A 20,331-nucleotide genomic window follows, 5' to 3' on the forward strand; every position below is an offset into this window, starting at 1 on the left:
TTAATTGTAACACATTTTCCATCATATGAACGACTACTACTCACACACTACCTATCTCCACCTAAACAAGAGCAAAACCATGAAATTATATTATCTCATTTGAATTCACCCACAGTAGTACGTACCAAGTTTTGGAAGAGAGTTTAGTTTTGGGAATCGTCTGCCTCTAGTCTCAGAGACTGCGACTAACTACCAACTTCTATCAATTATGATGACAACGTAATGCAGGATGAGAACGATTAAATTAATTATCATTCATACCATATTTCGTTTTAAAAACTCAACAATATAAATTCTACCACATAAAAACTATATATATATATTTAAAATTAATTTAATTCTTTCACTTGTGTCGCCTAATTTGACTAGTCAAAACTAAAAGTCTCTGAGCTAAAAAATAGACCGAGTCCTAACAAACTATATGTCACCATTTATGCTCCCATATATAGAGTAACGATAAAACTTAGCACTATAAGAAGTTAGACATTTTGTACCATGAAATAATAATTAGTTGAGGGCATGGTGCATGGTGCATGGTGCATGGTGCATGGTGCATGGTGCATGGTGCATGGTGCATGGGGCATGGGCATACATGATACGTCTACCAACTTTGTGGGCCCGTTGATTTTATAGCCGTTGGATTTAAATCAATAATAGAAAACACGTCATGTTATTGGATCATCTGGGCCGTCCATTTGTGCCTCTGACGACGTCTTAATCACACCGCGCTAACCGCGAGATTCCGGACGCTAATCCTCCATTAATGCTTCCCTATTAAGAAGAGATCACATACATTAGGAGGGCAAATGCGTCATTTCGGGTGAACCGGGTTGGTCAAAGTGGGGTGCATTTTATATTGAGAGATTACGGTAGAAAAGTCGCCATCACGTCGCTGGAGATCCCGGGGACACACGTGGGCGGCTAAAAGATGGGTGGTGTAGGTTAGTTAAGTGTTCCGCAGAGGCATTAGAACATGAACCCCCCCCCCCCCCTCTTTTACTTATTAATACCCCCCTCCTTGCTTTTTAGGCAGCTCGCATCAGGTGCGTGCCGGGCTCCGATCTCCGGGTGGAAATTTTGTATAAGGTCCTCCCACTTTCTATTTCTTTACAAAAGAGCCCCTGGAAATTTCTCAGTTTAGCCCTCCGCCGCGGCCTTCTCCTCGTTCCGATCTCGCGATGGGTTCGGAGCTAATCTACCGAGGGCACGAATCGCAGCCCCAGGAGGCGTCCGGCTACTCCCCGAAGGCCCCCAAGAGGCTCCCCTGGATCTCGCGGCCGGTGAGGTACGTACTCGGAGAGCAACGCCTCGCCTTTGCTCTCTTGGGTATGGTTCTCACTTGGGTCGTCTTCTCCTTGGTCCCTAAAGCTTCTCCGGAGATGGGATCCAAGGTGGGTACCCACCTAATGGTGGGATTAGCCCAGAGCTCGATAGTTGGAGGTGGGTTTCATGGCCACCGAGCCGCGTATGAGGAGAGGGGGGCGAGGGGATTCGTGGGAGGGAAGGTGCCCTTAGGGTTGAAGAGAAAGGGGCTAAGGATCGTTGTCACCGGAGGGGCTGGATTCGTGGGGAGCCATTTGGTGGATAGGCTTATGGCGAGGGGGGATAGCGTTATCGTGGTGGATAACTTCTTCACGGGGAGGAAGGAGAACGTGATGCACCACTTTGGGAATCCAAACTTCGAGCTCATCCGCCACGATGTCGTCGAGCCGATCCTCCTCGAGGTCGATCAGATCTACCACCTTGCTTGCCCGGCTTCCCCTGTCCACTACAAGTTCAATCCCGTCAAGACTATCATATCCTTTTCATCATCAAAATTCGATTTTTAACGAATTCTTGCACTAAAGATAAAAATTTCAGTCATTGGGTACCTCGAATCTTTCGTGGTTTTTCGTAAATTTGTCATCTTTTATGCTGTTATTTTGTTGCTTGGTATAATTTGGCAAGGTGTTTGCTTTTGGATTTGGAGAGACTTAACTCTTGTAGCTTCCTGGAGACACAAGACCAATGTTGTCGGAACTCTCAACATGCTGGGATTGGCTAAGAGGGTGGGAGCTAGATTTCTTCTCACCAGCACCAGCGAGGTCTACGGTGATCCTCTGCAACATCCCCAGGTCGAAACCTACTGGGGCAATGTTAACCCAATTGGTATTCCTCTCTCTATATTTCTCTCTAGATTTCTATATGCAAATTTGGGTTAGGATTTGAATCTCTATGACGACGCTCTTTGTTATAGAAATTGGAAGAGAAATATGAGTAGTTTTCCAGATTGCTACAAAGATTGGAAAGTGTCCTCATTCTTTCCTTAGGAAAGAAACAAATGAGGTTGTTGGGACTTGGGAACACTTCTAAGGCATCTAACAACTACCACATTTTTTAATTGGATTAGAATCCTTTTTTTTTTATTTAAATTTTTTTCCTTCAGACGATTTCTGGGTAGTTATTGGACACTTTGTGGACCCACAGGTGTTAGGAGTTGCTACGATGAGGGGAAGCGCACGGCCGAGACGTTGACCATGGACTACCATCGTGGCGCCCAAGTTGAGGTCGGTGATTAATCGATTAATTAAAGCCTAATTCCATATGTTTAAGTTAATCTTGTGATTAATCTGGTTATAATGCTGGGTAATAGGTGAGAATTGCTCGGATCTTTAACACATACGGCCCACGCATGTGCATCGATGATGGCCGAGTCGTCAGTAACTTTGTGGCCCAGGTACAACCCTCCCTTTTTAATTCCTCACCTTTCTTATTAGGACTAATGTGAAAAATTAATTATTGTATTAATAATATAATTAGGAGAGTATATTGATTTTTTTTTTCTCTTGTTATAATTAATGGCTCAGGCTTTAAGGAAGGAGCCCCTGACAGTTTATGGTGATGGGAAGCAAACCAGGAGCTTCCAATATGTCTCTGATCTAGTGAGTGTCTTTTATTATATCTATTCAATTTTTTTTTAATCTTTTTGTTCTTTTTCTTGATCTTATATGTGGTGTAGCAATGTGGGAATAATGTAAGAAAAAAAGAACACTCTTAGTGGTCTAACTGTTCTCAGTCTCAGATAAGGGTCTTTGTTTGCCAACTAGCATATGTCAAGTGAATCTTATTTTAGTTCCAGGAAGAGTAGTGCTATGATTACAAACACGTTTGATTCGATGGTGCCTTGTCAAAAGTGTTTGTAGAGTGATTATAAAATGTTTGCAAGTAAGGCTTTACATATCATTTGATTCCCCTTGTGGGTAAGGCTTTACTTATCTTTTGAGTTGCTCACAGAGATATAGTGGTATCTTAAAATCCTGAAGTTTTATAATTGTTCTGAGTATATGGTAAAATAAGGATTGGATTATAAATTGTTTGGTACTTACTTTCCATTGTTATGATATTTAAAACGATAGGTGGAAGGGTTGATGAGGTTGATGGAAGGAGAGCATGTAGGGCCATTCAACCTGGGGAACCCTGGTGAATTCACCATGCTGGAGCTGGCGAAGGTGGTCCAGGACACAATTGATCCCAATGCCCGGATCGAGTTCCGGCCCAACACCGAGGATGACCCCCACAAGCGCAAGCCCGACATCACCCGGGCCAAGGAGCTCCTGGGCTGGGAGCCGAAGATCTCGCTCCGCCAGGGTCTTCCTCTCATGGTCTCTGACTTCCGCAAGCGCGTCTTTGGCGACCACTCTGACTCCGGTGCTGCCGGCGCAGGATCCTCTTAATAGAATTAATGGATCCATATTTACACACAAAGAAAGAAGAAGAGAGAAAAAAAAGAAGCAAAAAAGAGGACCTCTTGGTTTACTTTTTAGTGTTTTGATAAGTGATGACCCAGCTCATTATCTATTTCTATGCCTTAGCTACTACTGCTGGAACTTGAGGAGTAGCTTTATAGCAGTTAGTATCAGATAGTTTGTTGTTGTTATCTTGCTCTTTTGCCCTCCTCCCCTATTCTTTTATCTTTTTTCCAACTACTAGTACATTTTTTGTTTAATGGATTGTTAAAATGGGTGGTCTTTATTGTTGTTGTTGTCTATGATAGAAATGGATGTTCTATTCTTTCGACTGATGCTATTAGTAGGTACTTACTTTTTGGTATGATGCTTGCTTTGTTCTCTTTAGGATATCTGTGTTATTATGTGGTTCTTTGTGTGCCCTCCCAAGATAACCAGGAACTTGAGTGCCTTATCGGGAATTTTGATATTTAAACTGCAACTAAGATCGGTTGGAGTTGCTCTTAACTAACACTTAAATGATTGATGGTTCCACATCATGTACTAAATGTCTTGAAACATCTAATGGTGTGTATATAAGCGACACATAGATATATAATGCAGATAGATTCTTTTTCTTTTTCTGGATAAAAATCCGTAGACCAACAGCATGTCTTATTTATGAATCTTTCAGATGGATTACTTGGGAAAAATAAACAGAATTACAGTGCCATTAACCCCTTTCTTTTATTCTTATTATGTGTTTGTTGAAATGCCTTGACCTCTATTATTCACCTCTTTACATAGCAGAGTGGTGCTGTGTCCGACCCTTCCACCCACAGAATAAAGTCCTAGGCTTAGACGGCGACATTGAGCTATCGCTACCGATCCTAACTATCTCGGCAGAAGAAGTCCGGTGATCCCTGTCGCCCGACCAGCTGCAGCTCCGATGCTCGAGCCATGAGACGATGTCAGCGAAGACGGCATCAATGTTTTCGTCAGGTTCACCGGAAGTTAGTCCATGCCACATCCCCGGGTAGAGCTTAATCGTCTTGTCAGCGCTCCCGGCGCGCTCGTATAACGCTCGGCTCACCTCCGGATCAGTCACTGTGTCAGCCTCGCCATGCAGTACAAAGAACGGCAATTTCACCTGACAAGTTTTGCCATCCTTCGTACTTTACTACTACTTCACAACATAAATACATATATGGCTAACTACTAGGATTAACAAGAGATATACACCTCGGATAAGCTATCCTCGACGTCCATGCTGGTTCGAAGCAACTCCAATGCAGTCTTCAGCCGGGGTTTATCCTGGTAGATTAGCTTGTTGCGTCGTATCTGCTCAAGAATCGAAACTTTTCACTTGGATAGCGAATCCGGATAAGTGTAGATATGAGAAGGAATAAGGGAGGGGGCGGGAGGGACCCAATAGCTAACCTTTTCACGTTTGACGGGGTCTTTGAAAGCAGAGTTTATGACGTCCTTGGTGGGAACTATCTTCCACTTGGGGATGATCTCTTCCACCCGGGTCAACAGGTTGATCACCACTGGGTGGGGTTTCACCTTCTCCGATATCTATCCATAAATTATAATTGAGATAAAAATAAAGGACTAACAAACTTGATTAACAGCAAAACATTTAAATATAGGTTATCTATCAACATTCCTTTTTCTTCTTTTCGGCCGTATTCCTTAATAACATAAACTTTTAAGCCGACTGTTAATTGAATATAACATGCCTAATGACATAAAATTTAAAATTCTATGGTTGAAATTATTATGATTAAGATGTGAGTGCTACCTTACACATGGGTGCCACAAGAACAGCACCATCCCAAAAGGTAGGATCCTTCCTATGGAGGAGAAGAGCCACCGCACCTCCCATTGATTCCCCATAGAGAAACCTACTCTTATCCCTGTACCCTTCTAGCTCTGTTCACAGAATAATGTGATCAATTATATCATTTTTTGATAAATCATATGATTGAAAGAAATCTACACCAATTTGTATCCAGTCCTCTATTTTACTAGTGTGAATACAACATCTTATTCAAATAAGCAATCATATCAAGGTGTGAAATGAGCTACAGAAATGACCTTCCAAAATGGGCCGAGCATCCACTTGTGTAACTTATTAATTATTGGAGTAATATACCACTAGATGTTTAAAGTTGGAAGGTTATAAATCCATGTAGATAATAAATGCGCAATTCAGAAAGAACCTTTAAATATACAACAATTTGTAAAGATTGAAGGAATTGATAGTGACATTACCGCATATAGATTTGAAGAAGTGGTCACAGTCGGTGACAATGTGGTCAAATTTTCTGATGTAGCATCTAGCACCCTGCGACCTTCCATGCCCCTCGTAATCAATGCCATACACTCCATAACCTGCGCCGGCAAGTCTATTTCCACACCCTAATATCACAAACATTTTCATCATCAGATCACATCAACCACAAAGAATATCTTCTTCGAGTTATAACCGATACAGTTTGGATTGATGTGAGAGTGGCATGAAACTGAAATAGTTCTATAGAGCCTATTGCACACCAATTCATCAAAAAAAATGAGCAATAGTACATTTGAAAATGTTTCTTGAGATGAAAACTAATAAATGAGCTCAAAGAAGCCAACTACCCTAGCCTTTTTGCCAAAAATAGAATAAAATAATTAAATATTAAGAATAATTGCGTAACTTTGTAAAAAGAGTTAGACTCGGTTCTTTGCCAAATATCAGTCAGGTTGCACAAGTTACTGGTTCAACCATCGGATTAGTTAGATTTTACCGAATCGATTGCTTACCTAATCTGATAAGAAAATTAAATCAGTTTAGTGGTCGGTTCACCGGTTTACTGGTCTAGATGATGATGGGTTTACACACTAAGATGGGCCACTTGAGCCTGGACTACTATTATGGGCCCCATGATATTGTCTTTTCCTTCCCATTATCGGCAGTGTCTCTTCATGGCTGTGATCCTAACAGTTGGACCTACTGGAAAATAGAAAGTGCAAGTTAGGGTGTGAAGTGCTAGGTTGCCAAGATCCAAGAATGAGGCCAACTTGCGCATTAAATTTCACATACAAGAATCTGCTAATATTATGAGAGGATCGTGGAGAGGTGGTGAGGAAGGTTTATTGTTAGCTCACCTAACAAGAATCATACAAAACATTGACCAAAAGTCAGTAGGAAAAACAAGAAGAAGAAATTAATCAAGTTGTAGAGCATAAGTATGATGTATCATAAACTCAGAATTAAACTTCAATGGTCCATTCATCATCATACCTAAGAAACAATAATGGTTCGATTTCTATAAATAAGCTCATTGTTGAATTACATTTTTTTTTTTAATGCAACCAAATTATATGTCATTTTGGAGACCACCTCCAAAAATATTCCATTAAGAAAGATGAGAGATGTAAGAGAATCTTTCTCTTACGGAACACTGTATTGATATGCATCACATGTATACACAACAAGTTGCTTAAATGCTCTAACTTTACAATGCGGTGGTTGGTTGCTGAGTACTATCTCTATATATCTTATCCCAACTTTGAGTGGGGAACATAATTATAGTGTTTAATGCCCACATAGAACAAAAGGAGAAAGAAGAGAGAGAGAGAGAGAGAGCAAAAGCTCTAGAGAGACTATTACTTCTGACAATTTCAACTAAAGTACTCCAAATAAATTTGCTTGGCCTATTCAATTACTATTCCACACAAAGAAATTATAGGAATTGGTCACCATGCACTACGAAAATTGAATGAAATAGAAAAACTTTCCAGGGCTTCTAAAATCCTCTGTAAAATAGCATATATGCATATGAAGAGGAAAAGAAGTTCCCTTGAAATTTAGACAAACAATATGTGAAGGTGCCTTCAGAATAATTAAGATCACGATGGTATGATATAAGCAACGGATGGGAAACGAAGTTACCTTTCATGAAGCCACTGCACTCCATGCCATACCCTGCGACCAAGATGGAGGAATAATAATAAATAACTATTGTTATATAACTACCAACAATATAATGAATTAATAAGATAGATGAGAACGAACCATGGCAAAGGAAGACGAGAGCTTTGGGTGATGAGGAAAGTGGTAACCATCTACATGTGAATAGCGGCACCCCTCTTTTATTCTTAATATATTCCTATCATCGAAGAAAGAGGAGAAGAAAAGATGAGACAAAAGATTAAAGAGATGGCCATTAACGGGATCAAAGAGAAGAGAGCATCGCTCACCTCTTGGTATTCCACCTCCATTGTTACTATCTCAAGCAACCACTGGAGATTGCCAGACGAGAGGGCTCAGGGATGAGAGAAAGAGAGAGCAGGAGGAGTAGGTTAAAAAGGGCAATGGGGCGCGTGCAGGTCGGCGGACACGTGTCGGTCACGCATCCAGAGAAGAGAGGAGGTCAGCAGCCGTGAAGTGCTCCCAATCCACACCCTTCTCTCAACCCCGAGAAGATTTAGTTCTTTTTTTTTTATATATATATATATATATATATAATAATAATAATAATAATAATAATTTTTTTCATGTGCTAGTTATCTCTCGGCGTTTATATACTTTGGATACATTAAATTGAAGCAGTATGGGGGGGATGATGGGGTGGGGGTTTTATTACTTTATATCAAATTTTAAAAAAAAAGAAAGAAAAAGAAGCAGTATGAGGCCATGACGGACGACTTCAATGTTATTTTGTTCATTATTAAAATGAAGAATTGGTAGAATGTGCCGTCAATTGCAATTTTAGTGTTATTTTCAACTTCGATTAAAAAGAACACCAATTCAATCCAATCCAATCCAATCCAAGTTGGTTATTGATGGTTGGGTGTACGTCTCAACTTTTTTGACCAATATTTTTCAAAATTTATACTCATACTTTCTAGTTATCTAAGGCACCGTTTATTAGATAAATTTTTTTTTTAAAAAAAAATTAGTTTTATTTTTAAAAAAATTATATTAAATATAGGATGAGGTTTTGAAATGAGAAAATAGAATAAACCCCTTATTTTACCTATCTTATTTTTTAGGGTTTTGTTAAGATTAAAATTTTAAAATAATTTATCGATTTATTCTAAAACAGAGAGTGATCAAGTTGCTCTCTTTAGTATTTGAAGTGATCCAAAAATGACTTCTTTGTATTATTTTAAAAAAGTGCGGCAGTGGAAAAAACAAAATGAAACAGTAAAAAATTGTCATTCTCTAGCGATAAAAATGTGAAATAGTAATTAAAATAAAAATAAAACAGTAATCAAAAGTATTCTCCATCAATAAATAATTATATTATCTAACATTAAAAAATGAAACAATAAATAATTACATTCTCTATAGTAAAAATGTGAAACAGTAATAAAAAAATAAAACAGTAATCAAAAGTAAATTAATGAAAAAGTGAAACATGATTACCTTTCCATTTTGTGCTCTACCCATTTTCTAGCATGTTTAGATAATTCTTCTAATAATTTCATTTCATCTTCCCATTTTAGGTGAATGTATACTTTGGCAATTTCGTACATATATTTTTTCCACTGCTTTCTAAGAATTTTTTTTTTTAATTCTCATAAAATTGTTTAAAGTACACCTTATGTTTAGCTCTTAGAAATACCTCAACGACTATGTATACCACTTTCATAAAATTGTTTAAAGTACATCTAGACCCTTTTGCCTATATGAAATTATGATTAGATTTCATCTCTAATGTTGTCCAAATACCACTTTCATATATACTTTGTCTTAATATCGACGACAGCAAATGCTAATGAAAAAAAATCATAATTTGCATCCCAATTTATTGCTATAAAAATGATCACTAAGATATTTCTTTTTTAAAACAAACAAAAAATCTTCTTACATAATTTGCATCCCAATTTGCATCCCAGTTTATTGCATAAACCATCATTGCATGCTTTGAAACAAACAAAAAATCTTCTGGATATATTGTCATCTGGGTTTATATCCAACTTAATTACACTGCCATAATTTTGTCTTTAAGCTCTTTATAAAGAGCATGAGATAACTCAAATAATTTATCTACATTTCCATAAAGCTTCTCAAATACCAATTCCTTCCTCTTCATACTCAGCATAATGCATTTGTACATGATGTACATCCCTGATTCTTACACTAATAGCTTTGAAAGGTTGGATTTCATTCTTATTTTGTCAACTATTTTGTTGCATATCAAACTAGATATAGTCCATTTGTTCCCAAAGACATTAGTAGCTTCATGTGTATGTTCGTCTTTAATTATCTTTACTTATATAACTAGGTCACATTGTACATTTGAAGTATGCAACCTCCAACTACAATCAAGCTTAGCACATCTAACTGTTACTCTATATTTCTCATTATAGATATAATATGTTTTAAAATAGTTACATATTGCCTAATCCTAGATAATATCTTTGAATATATACACATTATCATATAGAGTAACTAGAGAATTTCTATTTCTCTATGTCATAAATGTGAATCATAAAACTATCTACATCTTGAGATGAACTATCATCTTCATCTATATATTCATGTATGTCCTCTTCTGCAATGCCTTCAAAGACTCTTTTGCAATATTGTCTACTATATCCACATCACTATCAAGAGATAAACACATCAATCTCTCAAGAATAACTCGGGTCATCATCATAATAGTGAGGATGCTCACCTTGCTATCCATTATTACAATAAGAAGTATTATATTTCTCATTAGCCACAACATACATGTTAAAAAAAAATTAGCTTCACATTCATCAATCATATCGAGTACATCATAATTTATGGACAAAGTGACACATATTCATACATATTCTTAAAATTAGAGTAATCTCTTTCCATTATGTAGTTAAGTTGTCTCCATTTTACATATTTCGTTAGTAATATATATTGATTTATCCTCCATGTATCTCAAGAATAAATTCTTACATCAACAAGCTAGTTTCTATCTACAATATAATCATAAGAACTTATATTACTGAAAATTCAATCACATAAGGACACATAACTCTGAAACCAATTACATTGAGAAAATCTTAACAAAAATACATAAGAACATAGGGAATTTTACTTAAAAATCTTTCACAATATAAATCCTTAACATAAATAAAAATATCTCTCCACAAACTATAATAGAAATCAGTAAACATATAATAAAAGATAAAAGAAAACTAAAGGTAAATAACAAAACTTGTTTGAGCTTTTCTTCCTCAAGAAAGGAACATTTGATTGTGTAAAGAATACGGAAAGAAAAATGGAACCTTGGCTTTATTGCTTGTCATCTCAAAGACAAGAAAAGAGGTGGAGAAAATTTGGTATAAAATGAGGAAGTCGATATCTTGAGTTGCAGACAGACGGAGAAAAATGTATAAAGCTAGGGAAAGCTTCTACATATTACATGTCCCAGGACATTTTGGGAGAGTGGGTTTACAGTGGGGTTTAATATTTTTATTTTGTAGAGTAGCGTTTAGTTTTATGAAAAATGATCTAGATCTATTAGGGGTAGGTTTTAATTTTGGGGAAATATAGTTTAGTTTCGAAAGAGGATTTTATAGGGTATGGGTTAAGTCGGGACTTTTTAAAGTAATTTTAGTAATCTTTGAACTAAAGTAAAGTAAACAATATAACATGATTAATATCAATTAGTTAAAGTAATGTTAGAATGTTAAATAAATATTAAAAAAATAGGTCACATCATAAAATTTTAAAAATAATGTGCGTAACATAAAATAAACAAATGTAGAGTGTGGTTTATAAAAATCTTTTTAACGTGTGATGTCTATATGTGGTGTTATTTGTGATAGTATTTCAATTGTGTAAATTATAATTAAATTATATTTTGACTAAGAATTATAGAGAAGATGATATAATAGTTGCAAAAAATGATTTTTTTAAAAAATTTTAAACCTATTTCATATCTTAATAATAAATATCTATTTCAATTTTATTATTTTTTATCCTTTATTCTAACTATCACAATCAAACATTATATAATCCCATATTTTTATTCAAACTGTATTATATTTTATTTATTCTGAATTAAGTTTTCATTTTATCTCAATTTCAATTTTTTTTTTCATATTCCATAATCAAACGGGCCTAAGGGAAGAAAACAATATCCTATTGGGCCCAAGGCTGAAATCAAACCCAAGTAGCTGGCCCAAATGGTACGGTGGAAGTTGGGGTTCTCATATCGACGCGGAATAGCGTAAAGTAGAGCATTACGCTATTACTCCATCATCCAACCACATCAAACAAACACACACCGTTCGATCCAATAAAGCATTATCGTTTATACTCAACCCGCGGAGTAATATAACTAGCCTCCTGTTAATAAAGGCATCGCAATCCCCTCGCCCAAAACCCTAATCGTAGCCGCTGTCGAAGAGTAGGAGAGGAGAAGACGAAGGCAAAGATGAGCCGAGGAGGTAGCGCCGCGGCGACGAAGGGAGGGAAGAAGAAGGGATCGACCTTCGTCATCGACTGCGGGAAGCCGGTGGAAGACAAGATCATGGACATTGCCTCACTCGAGAAGTTTCTCCAGGAGCGGATCAAGGTCGCCGGAGGCAAAGCAGGCGCCTTCGGAGACGCCGTCACCGTCACCCGCGAGAAGAGCAAGATCACCGTCACATCCGAGGGGCCCTTCTCCAAGAGGTGATTTCGAGGCCTTAACCTTCTTCTCGATTAGATTTTTATTAATGTTGTGTGAAAGTCTATGTTGTTGGTAGATCTGATACTTACATCCATATTTTATCACTCTTCAAGAGTTTAGCTTAATGTTTGTCGGTTATAATTGCGCATATAAATGTTTCAATTGGTTTGGAATGCAAGTATATGCAAGATTTTAAGGAATAGTATGCATAATGAAAGAACACTGGTTGGTTGTTAATTAATGCCTATAGGTATACTATTTGGTAATTGGGGTTTGGGAAAGAACAAAAGCTCAGTTTATGAAGTCTGTTGGATAATTATTTTAGGCAATGTTGATCGCTGGTATAAGTAGCTGTAGGTTTGATGTTCCACGGATAACTTAACTTTTATGTTCTTCTCTTAATTGATTACTGATACAGTTAATTATAACTCATTGTGCTCATCTTAAAGATGGGATTTTGGCAAGATTTTACTTAATTGTCAGAATTAGACAGATTTACAGAACTATGTTACAATTTATCATTTTTCTTGGCTCAATATGTGTAGTCACAAACTCTAAAAGCTTAAGATATATTAGAGAGCAAGCTTAAGCTATTAGAAATCCATGATTTTTTTTTTCTGTTATATTCTAATATTCTATCTTATTTCTTTGCTAAGATATTTTGATGGGTCTAAGAAGTGAACTTATTGAAATGGCCGAAGGTTTTATATTTAAATGATAGATGTGGTATGATTCAAATTTAGGATCTTTGTTCTGTTTTCATATTTAACCACTAACTACTGGAAAAGCTTAAGTTATTAAAAAATGATAAAACTTATATTTTATATTTTAATAATATGGGACTAAGCTGCAATTAATCAACTCGCTAGGGGATGAACTATCACTCCGATGATCTTGATGTCCATCTGAGCTGACATTGCATCTTGACTTGATAAGAGGCCTTATCATTTCTATCTCCCTTCTGTGTCTGACCAGAAAAAGTTTGTCACTCAAAGTTCTGTTAAAGTGCGACTGGTATATTGATGCTGCCTTTATTAAGTCTTTTGGATTTACTCTCCTCTAGATGTGCCTGATTTAGTGTTTGATTTGGAATATCTGAGAATAGATTGTCACTGTACGCAATAAATATTCGCCATAGCTTATAGACGTAATTATTGGAAACACTTCTTTCTTGTGCTGACAAATATGTTCTATTTACCAACTTTAGTCTGCCACGTTTGTTTGTGTTGTAAGTTTGTCATTTTGTTTCTCTATAAGGCTGGACTTGGAATGAAATCATAGGATGTCCTTGATTTTGGAAATGATTAAAGTTTTAAATGGTATTCGAGCAGTTTGTACATTGAACAGAGTGCAAGTAAACTTGCCAGTAGTTAAGTAAGTTTTTACCTATTTGAATCCACATGACCTTCGAAGGCACTAGATTTGCATTATTTCACGTACTGGAATTTGATATTTGAACAGTTGTGCATAATCTTGATGCATGCTTTTTATCTGACTGTCTTCCCTTTGTGCTTTCATGTATATTAGGTACTTGAAGTATCTAACGAAGAAGTATTTGAAGAAGCACAATGTCCGGGATTGGCTGCGGGTGATTTCTTCCGACAAGGACAGAAGTGTTTACGAGCTGCGATACTTCAACATCGCAGAAAATGAGGGCGAGGAAGAAGATTAAATGTTTAGCTCTTTTTATCTATGTTTGTTGCCCCTTTGAGTTTGCTTCTTTGTTATCAAGTGCTGTTTCGTTAGTTTCAAGACAGGGATTTTGTTACAGGCATCATCTCTTTCTCATATCGAGTAATAGACATGAATGATATTGGTGCTTATCAGATAACTTCTTCGAATTCTATATAATACTTTGGATTGCTTTGCTTTGCAAATCGCCATGTGATTAGCTCGTGTTTATTCAGGGTTCTACACATTTTTTTTTTAATTTTATGACCAACAGTTATGATTAATTATTACTTGAAAATAATAATCATCATCTCTCTGCTGTGTTAACGATGGTCGTTGGCGTTACCACTGTCCCTCGATCGACTATGCGGCGGGCAGCCGCCAAATTGAAGCTCCTCTCTCCCAACCACCCTTCCTTCCACCTCTCCCATCCCACTCCTCCCTCCTCTGTCTATAACACCCTAATCCGCGCCCATCCTCCCTCTCTCCCTCCTCTCTCCATCTACAACCGCATGCTTCTACACGGCGTCCGCCCTGACCTCTACACCTTCCCCTTCCTCCTCTCCTCCTTCTCTTCCTCCTCCCACCTCCCACTTCTCCTATCTCTCCACGCCCACATCCTCCTCTTTGGACTCTCTTCCCTCCCCTTCGTCGCCACCTCCCTCATCACCTCCTACTCCAACTGCGGCTCTCTACTCCTCGCTCGTCGCGTCTTTGACGAGATCCAACTCCCCGATCTCCCTTCTCGGAACGCTATCATCGCCTCCTATGTTAAATCCTCTCTCCTCGACGATGCCCTCCAACTGTTTGGCCAAATGCCTGATAGAAATGTTGTCACTTGGAGCTGCATGATCGATGGCTTTGCAAAGTGCGGGGAGTACAAGGAGGCCCTCCGGTTGTTCCGTCACATGGGAGACGCGGGTGTCGAGCCAAACCACTTCACGATGTCGAGCGTGTTATCAATTTGCGGCAAAATGGGAGCGCTCGAGCAGGGGAAATGGGCTCATGCATTTATCGGAAGGTGCGGGCTGGATGTCAACGCGGTGCTAGGGACGGCTTTGATCGATATGTACGCCAAGTGCGGGAGTATCGAGAGAGCGATGAAGGTGTTCGATGATTTGCCCGACCGCAACGATGTCATGGTCTGGAGCGCGATGATCTCCGCCCTTGCAATGCACGGGCTCGTGCAGTTGTGTCTGAATCTGTTCAAGAGAATGATGCGATCCGGGATCGAGCCGAACGACGTCACATTCTTGGGAGTGTTGTGCAGCTGCGTCCACGGTGGTCTCGTAACTGCGGGCGAGGAGTACTTTGACCAAATGAGGGAGGACTTCGCCATTGAGCCCTCTATCAAACACTACGGTTGCATGGTGGATCTCTACGCCAGAGCTGGGCTTATCCACAAGGCATGGGACTTAGTACTCTCCATGCCAACGAAACCCGACGTCCTCATCTGGGGAGCTCTTCTGAGCGGCTCACAGACGCACGGCGACACGGAGACCTGCGCGGCCGCCGTCGAGCAGCTTACAGAGTTGGAGCCGACTAACACCGCGGCATACGTCCTCCTCTCCAACTCGTATGCAAAAATGGGTAGGTTCGACGAGGTGAGAAGAGTGAGAAGCGTCATGGATGACGAAGTGGGCGTGAAGAAGGTTCCTGGAAGCACTTCTCTTGAGGTGGATGGCTGCCTGCACGAGTTCTTTGCAGGCGACCAATCGCATCCAGCAACGAGACAGATTTATCTGATGCTTGATGAGATTACCGCCCGAATACGACTAGCAGAGCACGTAGATGTATTCCAAGACATAGTAGATGATTAGCAAAGCTAAGTTTGTATAATTAATCGAGCTTATTTACTTTTCAATTTGCTTGTGATGCATCACACTAGTAACGAATCTAACAAACGTTTGGTAATTTTTTTCTTATCTACGTGGGTCCCGCGTTGGGATTAGATTATGAATCTAATCTAATCTTTCGATTTGACTTGGTCTCCTATTCTCTGTTCAGGACTGCCAGTTTCCACCAGAAATCCCCCTCTCCGGCTCTCCCCCATGAATCTCTCGTGCTTTTCGTTGGAAATAGGGAGAGAGAGCGAGAGCCCCCGTGAAACACTCCCTGGTGGCCTCGAGCTGCGTGCATTGCGTGGGTTGCCATCCATCCTTGTTGTCTCTCTCCTACTCCAGAAGGCCCTGCCTGCAAACGCTTTGAATAGAATTAATACAGGTATGAATCTCCTATTCAAACTCGATATCTTCTTTTCCACCGGTCGTTGTTTCAGACATGTGGATGGGATTCCTTTCTTCAGAAAAAAACGAGAGTATGATAGATAGCATATATCTTTGGCTCGTCTACGTAAGATGCGTTAATTATTAGAGTAATTAAACGAGATCGATAGACATGGGGCCCACTCTTTTGTTACTTTACGTAAGCACTAGGGAGTCTAGGAAGGTGGAAGAGAAAGGTTAAAAAGTATACTAGTCTTTCACTTCGTTCACAATTGCATGCACTTGGGGCTGCAGAGGATCCTAGCTAGCTAGATCTCCCTATTGACCTAATAAAATGGCCCATGCACATGAAATAATATATTAACATAATTCGATGCTACGTCTTACCTGCATAGCCACAAATCAAAGTAGAGAATTAATAGTCATTAGGAACGCATTTTGAAGTTAGAAGAGAAAATTAGAAAACAGTAATTACCTAGCTAGCTGGATGCATGCAAGGCAACTTGGTCCTGGAGGCAACGATCTCTATCTGTCAAAGGTTGAGAAGTCCATGTTGGAGAAGGGGAGCACGTGCAAAGGCAGTAGAAAGAAAGAGAGAGAGAGAGAGATAGAATTATGATCTTCTTCTTCTTCTACTTTGCACGTGCCCTGCTTCTCCAACAAGGGCCTCTTCACCCAAAAAACTCCATTGATGATGAGTAGTAGTGTGCGAGCTCTAGATGGAGAGGGGTGCGTCCTTTATATAGCAACACAGAGAGGAGAGAGAGAGAGAGAGAGAGAGAGAGAGAGAGAGAGAGAGAGAGGTGGAGTCTTGGAGTGGGTTTGCTTCCAGGAGAGGCGTGGAGCAATCGAGTGCTGGGAGTTGAGGGGGAAAAAATTAAAAGCTTCTAATTTTGATAAGAATTAAAAGACAGCAGAAGACCCCGCCCTTGTCGGCCCTCTTCTGCCACTATGCCAACCTTTTCTAAGTACTACTTACTGCGCATGCATGTACTATATATATTATTAAATTTACTTGCTTCTTTAATTATTTAATTATATGTGGATTAACTACTTAATGATCATCGTTAGTGATATGGCACGTACACTTGCCTGCTATATATTGCTTAGTTTATATGGATTAAAATATACACTCCCAGGTACGGTTGCAAACGATCAAGTTTAGAGATGGTCTATTTCTTATATCTCTATTATGTATATTGTGTGTGGGGTTCTAGTTTTGGTTTGCATACGTGAGACTTGCACGAATCATGGCGACAGAAGGGATGAGGACAAGAGAAAGCCAGAAGAAAGGGGTATAGGTGGGGGCACAACTCTCTCTCTCTCTCTCTCGATATATCTTTAAATCTCTTCTTCTTTTCTCTCTCTATCCTTCTTTGATGGTTAATGGTGATATGTGGATTGGATTGTGGAAAATTTTGTAAGTGATACGCCCATGGTGGTGGGTTGCGTAAATCACAAGTTTTTTTTTTTTGGAGGGAAAGGATGGTAGATGGACAGATAGAATGATAGATGGATAGATAGATGGATAGATAGATGGATAGATCGATAGAGAAAGATAAATATACATAGCTATATATATATATATATAAGATTTTATATTTATTAAATTTAAATTATTTTGTTACTATGTAGCTAGAGATCGAGAAAGAGAGGGTCCCATGCTGATTTGATCCCCCTAAAATTATGGCTGTTTCCATACCGGAGGGACGATTGACATCACATCATATATGTCATAGTAACACTACAGAATTTAAAAAAATTTACCACAAGTGTGAAGCAACTACTAGTTTATTACCTCTAAGACGTATGTATAATGTAGTCTAACTAGTAGATATTATTTCTATTTTGTTTTGGTCTCACTTGTTATGTTTCTTTGGTTAAGTTTTAATTGCCTATCGCATGCGTCGTTTTGGCATGTTGGGAATATTTAATTATCCTTATCTCGATTTTTTTTTCTTCAAATAGGAGATAAAATAATAGGATAAAAAGATGAGGATAAACTGCACTTATATAGATATTTTTATCCTAACTGGATAAGAAAATTGGAATATCTCTCCCATTTATCTCAACTTTTAAAATTATTAAATTGTCCTTCCCAAGAAACTAATTACCAAATTGTAATATGGTTGTAATATATATATCTGTAATGCCTATAATATATTAGATTATATTACCAAATTATAATATGAATATAATATAGTATATTAGAATTTACTTGTATTGAATGGATGTTCTGTGATGCTTTTTGAGATGATGTCTATATCATGTAAATTATGGTGAATTAAGTTTAAGTTATTTGTAGCCATAAATTCGAAAGATAATCACAATATAATAATAGAATAATTGTAAAATAAAAACTATAATTTCTATTTAATTTTAAACGTGTTTCTTATTGTTAAAGATATTTATTTATATTAAACTTTGAAAGTTGCAATAAGATTAATTTAATCTTTTTTGTCCCTTGACTAGATTGTCTCATCTAGTCATCTATCCCAACCAAATACTATATGATTTCATATATTTATCCCGAGTCTTGTTGTTTTTGCAACAGGAGAATTAATTCTAATTAAAGTGCAAACATTTGAATTACTTTTTTTCTACTCGAAAGGGATTTTAGCTAGACTCTTCAACTTTGCAAATCGGGGTTAATGCATAATTTAAGTTATAATTTAGTGTCAAGTTGTACTTCCTTGGACTCCATATTTTAATTTAATAATTGCCATAAGAACACTAAGACCATATATGAACTCACACCGAGATAGAGAGATGCAAGATGCATTCAGCAAGCCTTATCCTAAATGCTCGTTCCATTTTCCAAGCCTAGCAGCATTTGGAATACTAATCTAATCCATAGTAACTTGATCCACTGAACAAAACTAACATGACATGACTAGTTTCAATAACTAAGTTAGCTTCTTGATGAGACAAAATAGTCAAGCTACATATATTTAAAAGCATAGAGTGCATGCAATCACTACAAGTCTACAACTGTACACAAGCATTAATAGCCTCGCTAGACAAGATGGAGGAGTATAACCTCATATGACATCTAATAGCACATACATATATATATATATATATATATTTAATACTAAGGTTTGGTGGTGTGCATTCATATCTCTAGGGTTTTGCCATCATTTGAGTAGAGGAGTAGTTAAAGAGGTTATCATATACACTGGATTTGGGATACCACATTTGGTTATAGAAACATAGGGAAAGCTCAAAGCAAAATCATTGTTGAGCACCAGAATGCCTTAAGCAATTGATGCCTCTGCTGACCTTTGGATTGTGGACGGATACTATTCTTCCTGCTTGGAAACACTCAACCTCTTTGAATTGGATGCTTTTGCTTTGAAAGATTATGAGAGAGGACACTCGTAGATCTCTCTGCATCATGAAGGTGGGTGTGTACGTGTGACAAAACAAGTGGGATGGTCAACCCCTTTTGACCATTTGAATTCAACCCATCTATTTAAAGGACTTCTCTTCAAATGTTTCAAAATGGTCAAACTGTGGGGGTTTCTCCGTAAAAGTGTGATTGTAATTGTTTGTTTCTATTCTTTTCTTTTTCTTCTCCTTCTTCTTCTTTTAAAATTATTGTAGCCCAAGCAACGGGCCGTGCTCAGGCCCATAAAGCCCAATTTGAGAGTCATCTTAAAAGGACAGTTACTAAGCCCAATTAGATTTTCTTTGAAGTAGAAACTCCTTTTAAGCAAATTTGATACATCATATGATGCAATACGGATGTTATAAAATTAAATGGAGATCGAGTCCAAAGCTTATCCAAATCTCTTGACCGACCCAGCTGGGTGGCGTAATTTATATTGTCATTTAGTATATATGTTATAAAATTGTAGATTATATAATGCACCTCCCCTAGCCACGTTTACTCTCCGATGGGACCCATACATTTCGAACTGGTGTCCCTCTCCGTTTCCCCCGTGTACTTCTCCCGTCTATAAGTATACACCGCTCGCTTCGTCTTCTTCCTCCTCGAAGCTTAGACGTTGAGGGGGGAACGGGTTACAGAGGGAAGGAAACGAGGCCGTTTCCACCGCTACAGCGCCGGGG

General features: G+C 38.2%; 4 protein-coding genes and 1 long non-coding RNA gene across 7 annotated transcripts; 3 read left to right on the forward strand and 2 right to left on the reverse strand.

Moving 5' to 3' along the window:
- Positions 1-880: 880 nt before the first annotated feature.
- LOC140781910 (UDP-glucuronic acid decarboxylase 2-like) lies at positions 881-4,011 on the forward strand. 2 transcript variants are annotated; one of them, XM_073128206.1, is made up of 6 exons: positions 881-1,796; positions 2,001-2,148; positions 2,467-2,546; positions 2,633-2,716; positions 2,847-2,921; positions 3,396-4,011. In XM_073128206.1, the coding sequence occupies exons 1-6, from the start codon at positions 1,179-1,181 to the stop codon at positions 3,711-3,713; spliced, it is 1,323 nt and encodes a 440-aa protein (XP_072984307.1). In that variant the 5' UTR covers positions 881-1,178; the 3' UTR covers positions 3,714-4,011. The 2 variants fall into 2 exon arrangements, with proteins under 2 accessions (XP_072984307.1, XP_072984308.1); XM_073128207.1 differs by having other exon boundaries at positions 1,038-1,801; positions 2,006-2,148.
- A 421-nt stretch (positions 4,012-4,432) lies between these two features.
- LOC140781912 (caffeoylshikimate esterase-like) lies at positions 4,433-8,184 on the reverse strand. Of its 2 annotated transcripts, XM_073128208.1 has the most exons (8): positions 7,956-8,184; positions 7,771-7,864; positions 7,648-7,680; positions 5,982-6,128; positions 5,509-5,639; positions 5,145-5,282; positions 4,947-5,045; positions 4,433-4,854 (listed from the first exon to the last, which is right to left on the reverse strand). In XM_073128208.1, the coding sequence occupies exons 1-8, from the start codon at positions 7,974-7,976 to the stop codon at positions 4,504-4,506; spliced, it is 1,014 nt and encodes a 337-aa protein (XP_072984309.1). In that variant the 5' UTR covers positions 7,977-8,184; the 3' UTR covers positions 4,433-4,503. The 2 variants fall into 2 exon arrangements, with proteins under 2 accessions (XP_072984309.1, XP_072984310.1); XM_073128209.1 differs by lacking the exons at positions 7,648-7,680; positions 7,771-7,864; positions 7,956-8,184 and adding an exon at positions 6,796-6,855 and having other exon boundaries at positions 5,982-6,705.
- Positions 8,185-12,030: 3,846 nt separating this feature from the next.
- Positions 12,031-14,238, forward strand: LOC140782788 (large ribosomal subunit protein eL22z-like). Its single transcript, XM_073129566.1, has 2 exons — positions 12,031-12,363; positions 13,889-14,238. The coding sequence occupies exons 1-2, from the start codon at positions 12,125-12,127 to the stop codon at positions 14,031-14,033; spliced, it is 384 nt and encodes a 127-aa protein (XP_072985667.1). The 5' UTR covers positions 12,031-12,124; the 3' UTR covers positions 14,034-14,238.
- Positions 14,239-14,290: 52 nt separating this feature from the next.
- On the forward strand, positions 14,291-15,957 carry LOC140782787 (pentatricopeptide repeat-containing protein At3g62890). The gene has a single exon (XM_073129564.1). The coding sequence runs from the start codon at positions 14,362-14,364 to the stop codon at positions 15,850-15,852; it is 1,491 nt and encodes a 496-aa protein (XP_072985665.1). The 5' UTR covers positions 14,291-14,361; the 3' UTR covers positions 15,853-15,957.
- Positions 15,958-16,494: 537 nt separating this feature from the next.
- Positions 16,495-17,016, reverse strand: LOC140782789 (uncharacterized). Its single transcript, XR_012107952.1, has 2 exons — positions 16,733-17,016; positions 16,495-16,644 (listed from the first exon to the last, which is right to left on the reverse strand). It is a non-coding gene; the product is annotated as an uncharacterized lncRNA (long non-coding RNA).
- Between the last annotated feature and the right edge of the window lie 3,315 nt (positions 17,017-20,331).

Source organism: Typha latifolia, chromosome 2, assembly GCF_019914945.1.
Source record: "Typha latifolia isolate L0001 chromosome 2, TyphaL0001v2, whole genome shotgun sequence".
Classification (NCBI taxonomy): Eukaryota; Viridiplantae; Streptophyta; class Magnoliopsida; order Poales; family Typhaceae; genus Typha; species Typha latifolia.

What these genes read in the sequence shown, in the direction of transcription:
- LOC140781910 (XM_073128206.1), top strand. Translation starts at nt 1,179, where the DNA reads ATGGGTTCGGAGCTAATCTACCGAGGGCACGAATCGCAGCCCCAGGAG. An exon ending in TCAGTAACTTTGTGGCCCAG is followed by an intron (nt 2,717 to 2,846) that starts GTACAACCCTCC and finishes TTAATGGCTCAG; the next exon opens with GCTTTAAGGAAGGAGCCCCT. An exon ending in TCCAATATGTCTCTGATCTA is followed by an intron (nt 2,922 to 3,395) that starts GTGAGTGTCTTT and finishes TTAAAACGATAG; the next exon opens with GTGGAAGGGTTGATGAGGTT.
- LOC140782788 (XM_073129566.1), top strand. Translation starts at nt 12,125, where the DNA reads ATGAGCCGAGGAGGTAGCGCCGCGGCGACGAAGGGAGGGAAGAAGAAG. An exon ending in GAGGGGCCCTTCTCCAAGAG is followed by an intron (nt 12,364 to 13,888) that starts GTGATTTCGAGG and finishes CATGTATATTAG; the next exon opens with GTACTTGAAGTATCTAACGA.
- LOC140781912 (XM_073128208.1), bottom strand. Translation starts at nt 7,976, where the DNA reads ATGGAGGTGGAATACCAAGAG. An exon ending in ACCCCGTCAAACGTGAAAAG is followed by an intron (nt 5,046 to 5,144) that starts GTTAGCTATTGG and finishes ATTCTTGAGCAG; the next exon opens with ATACGACGCAACAAGCTAAT. An exon ending in TCGAGGATAGCTTATCCGAG is followed by an intron (nt 4,855 to 4,946) that starts GTGTATATCTCT and finishes AAAACTTGTCAG; the next exon opens with GTGAAATTGCCGTTCTTTGT.
- LOC140782787 (XM_073129564.1), top strand. Translation starts at nt 14,362, where the DNA reads ATGGTCGTTGGCGTTACCACTGTCCCTCGATCGACTATGCGGCGGGCA.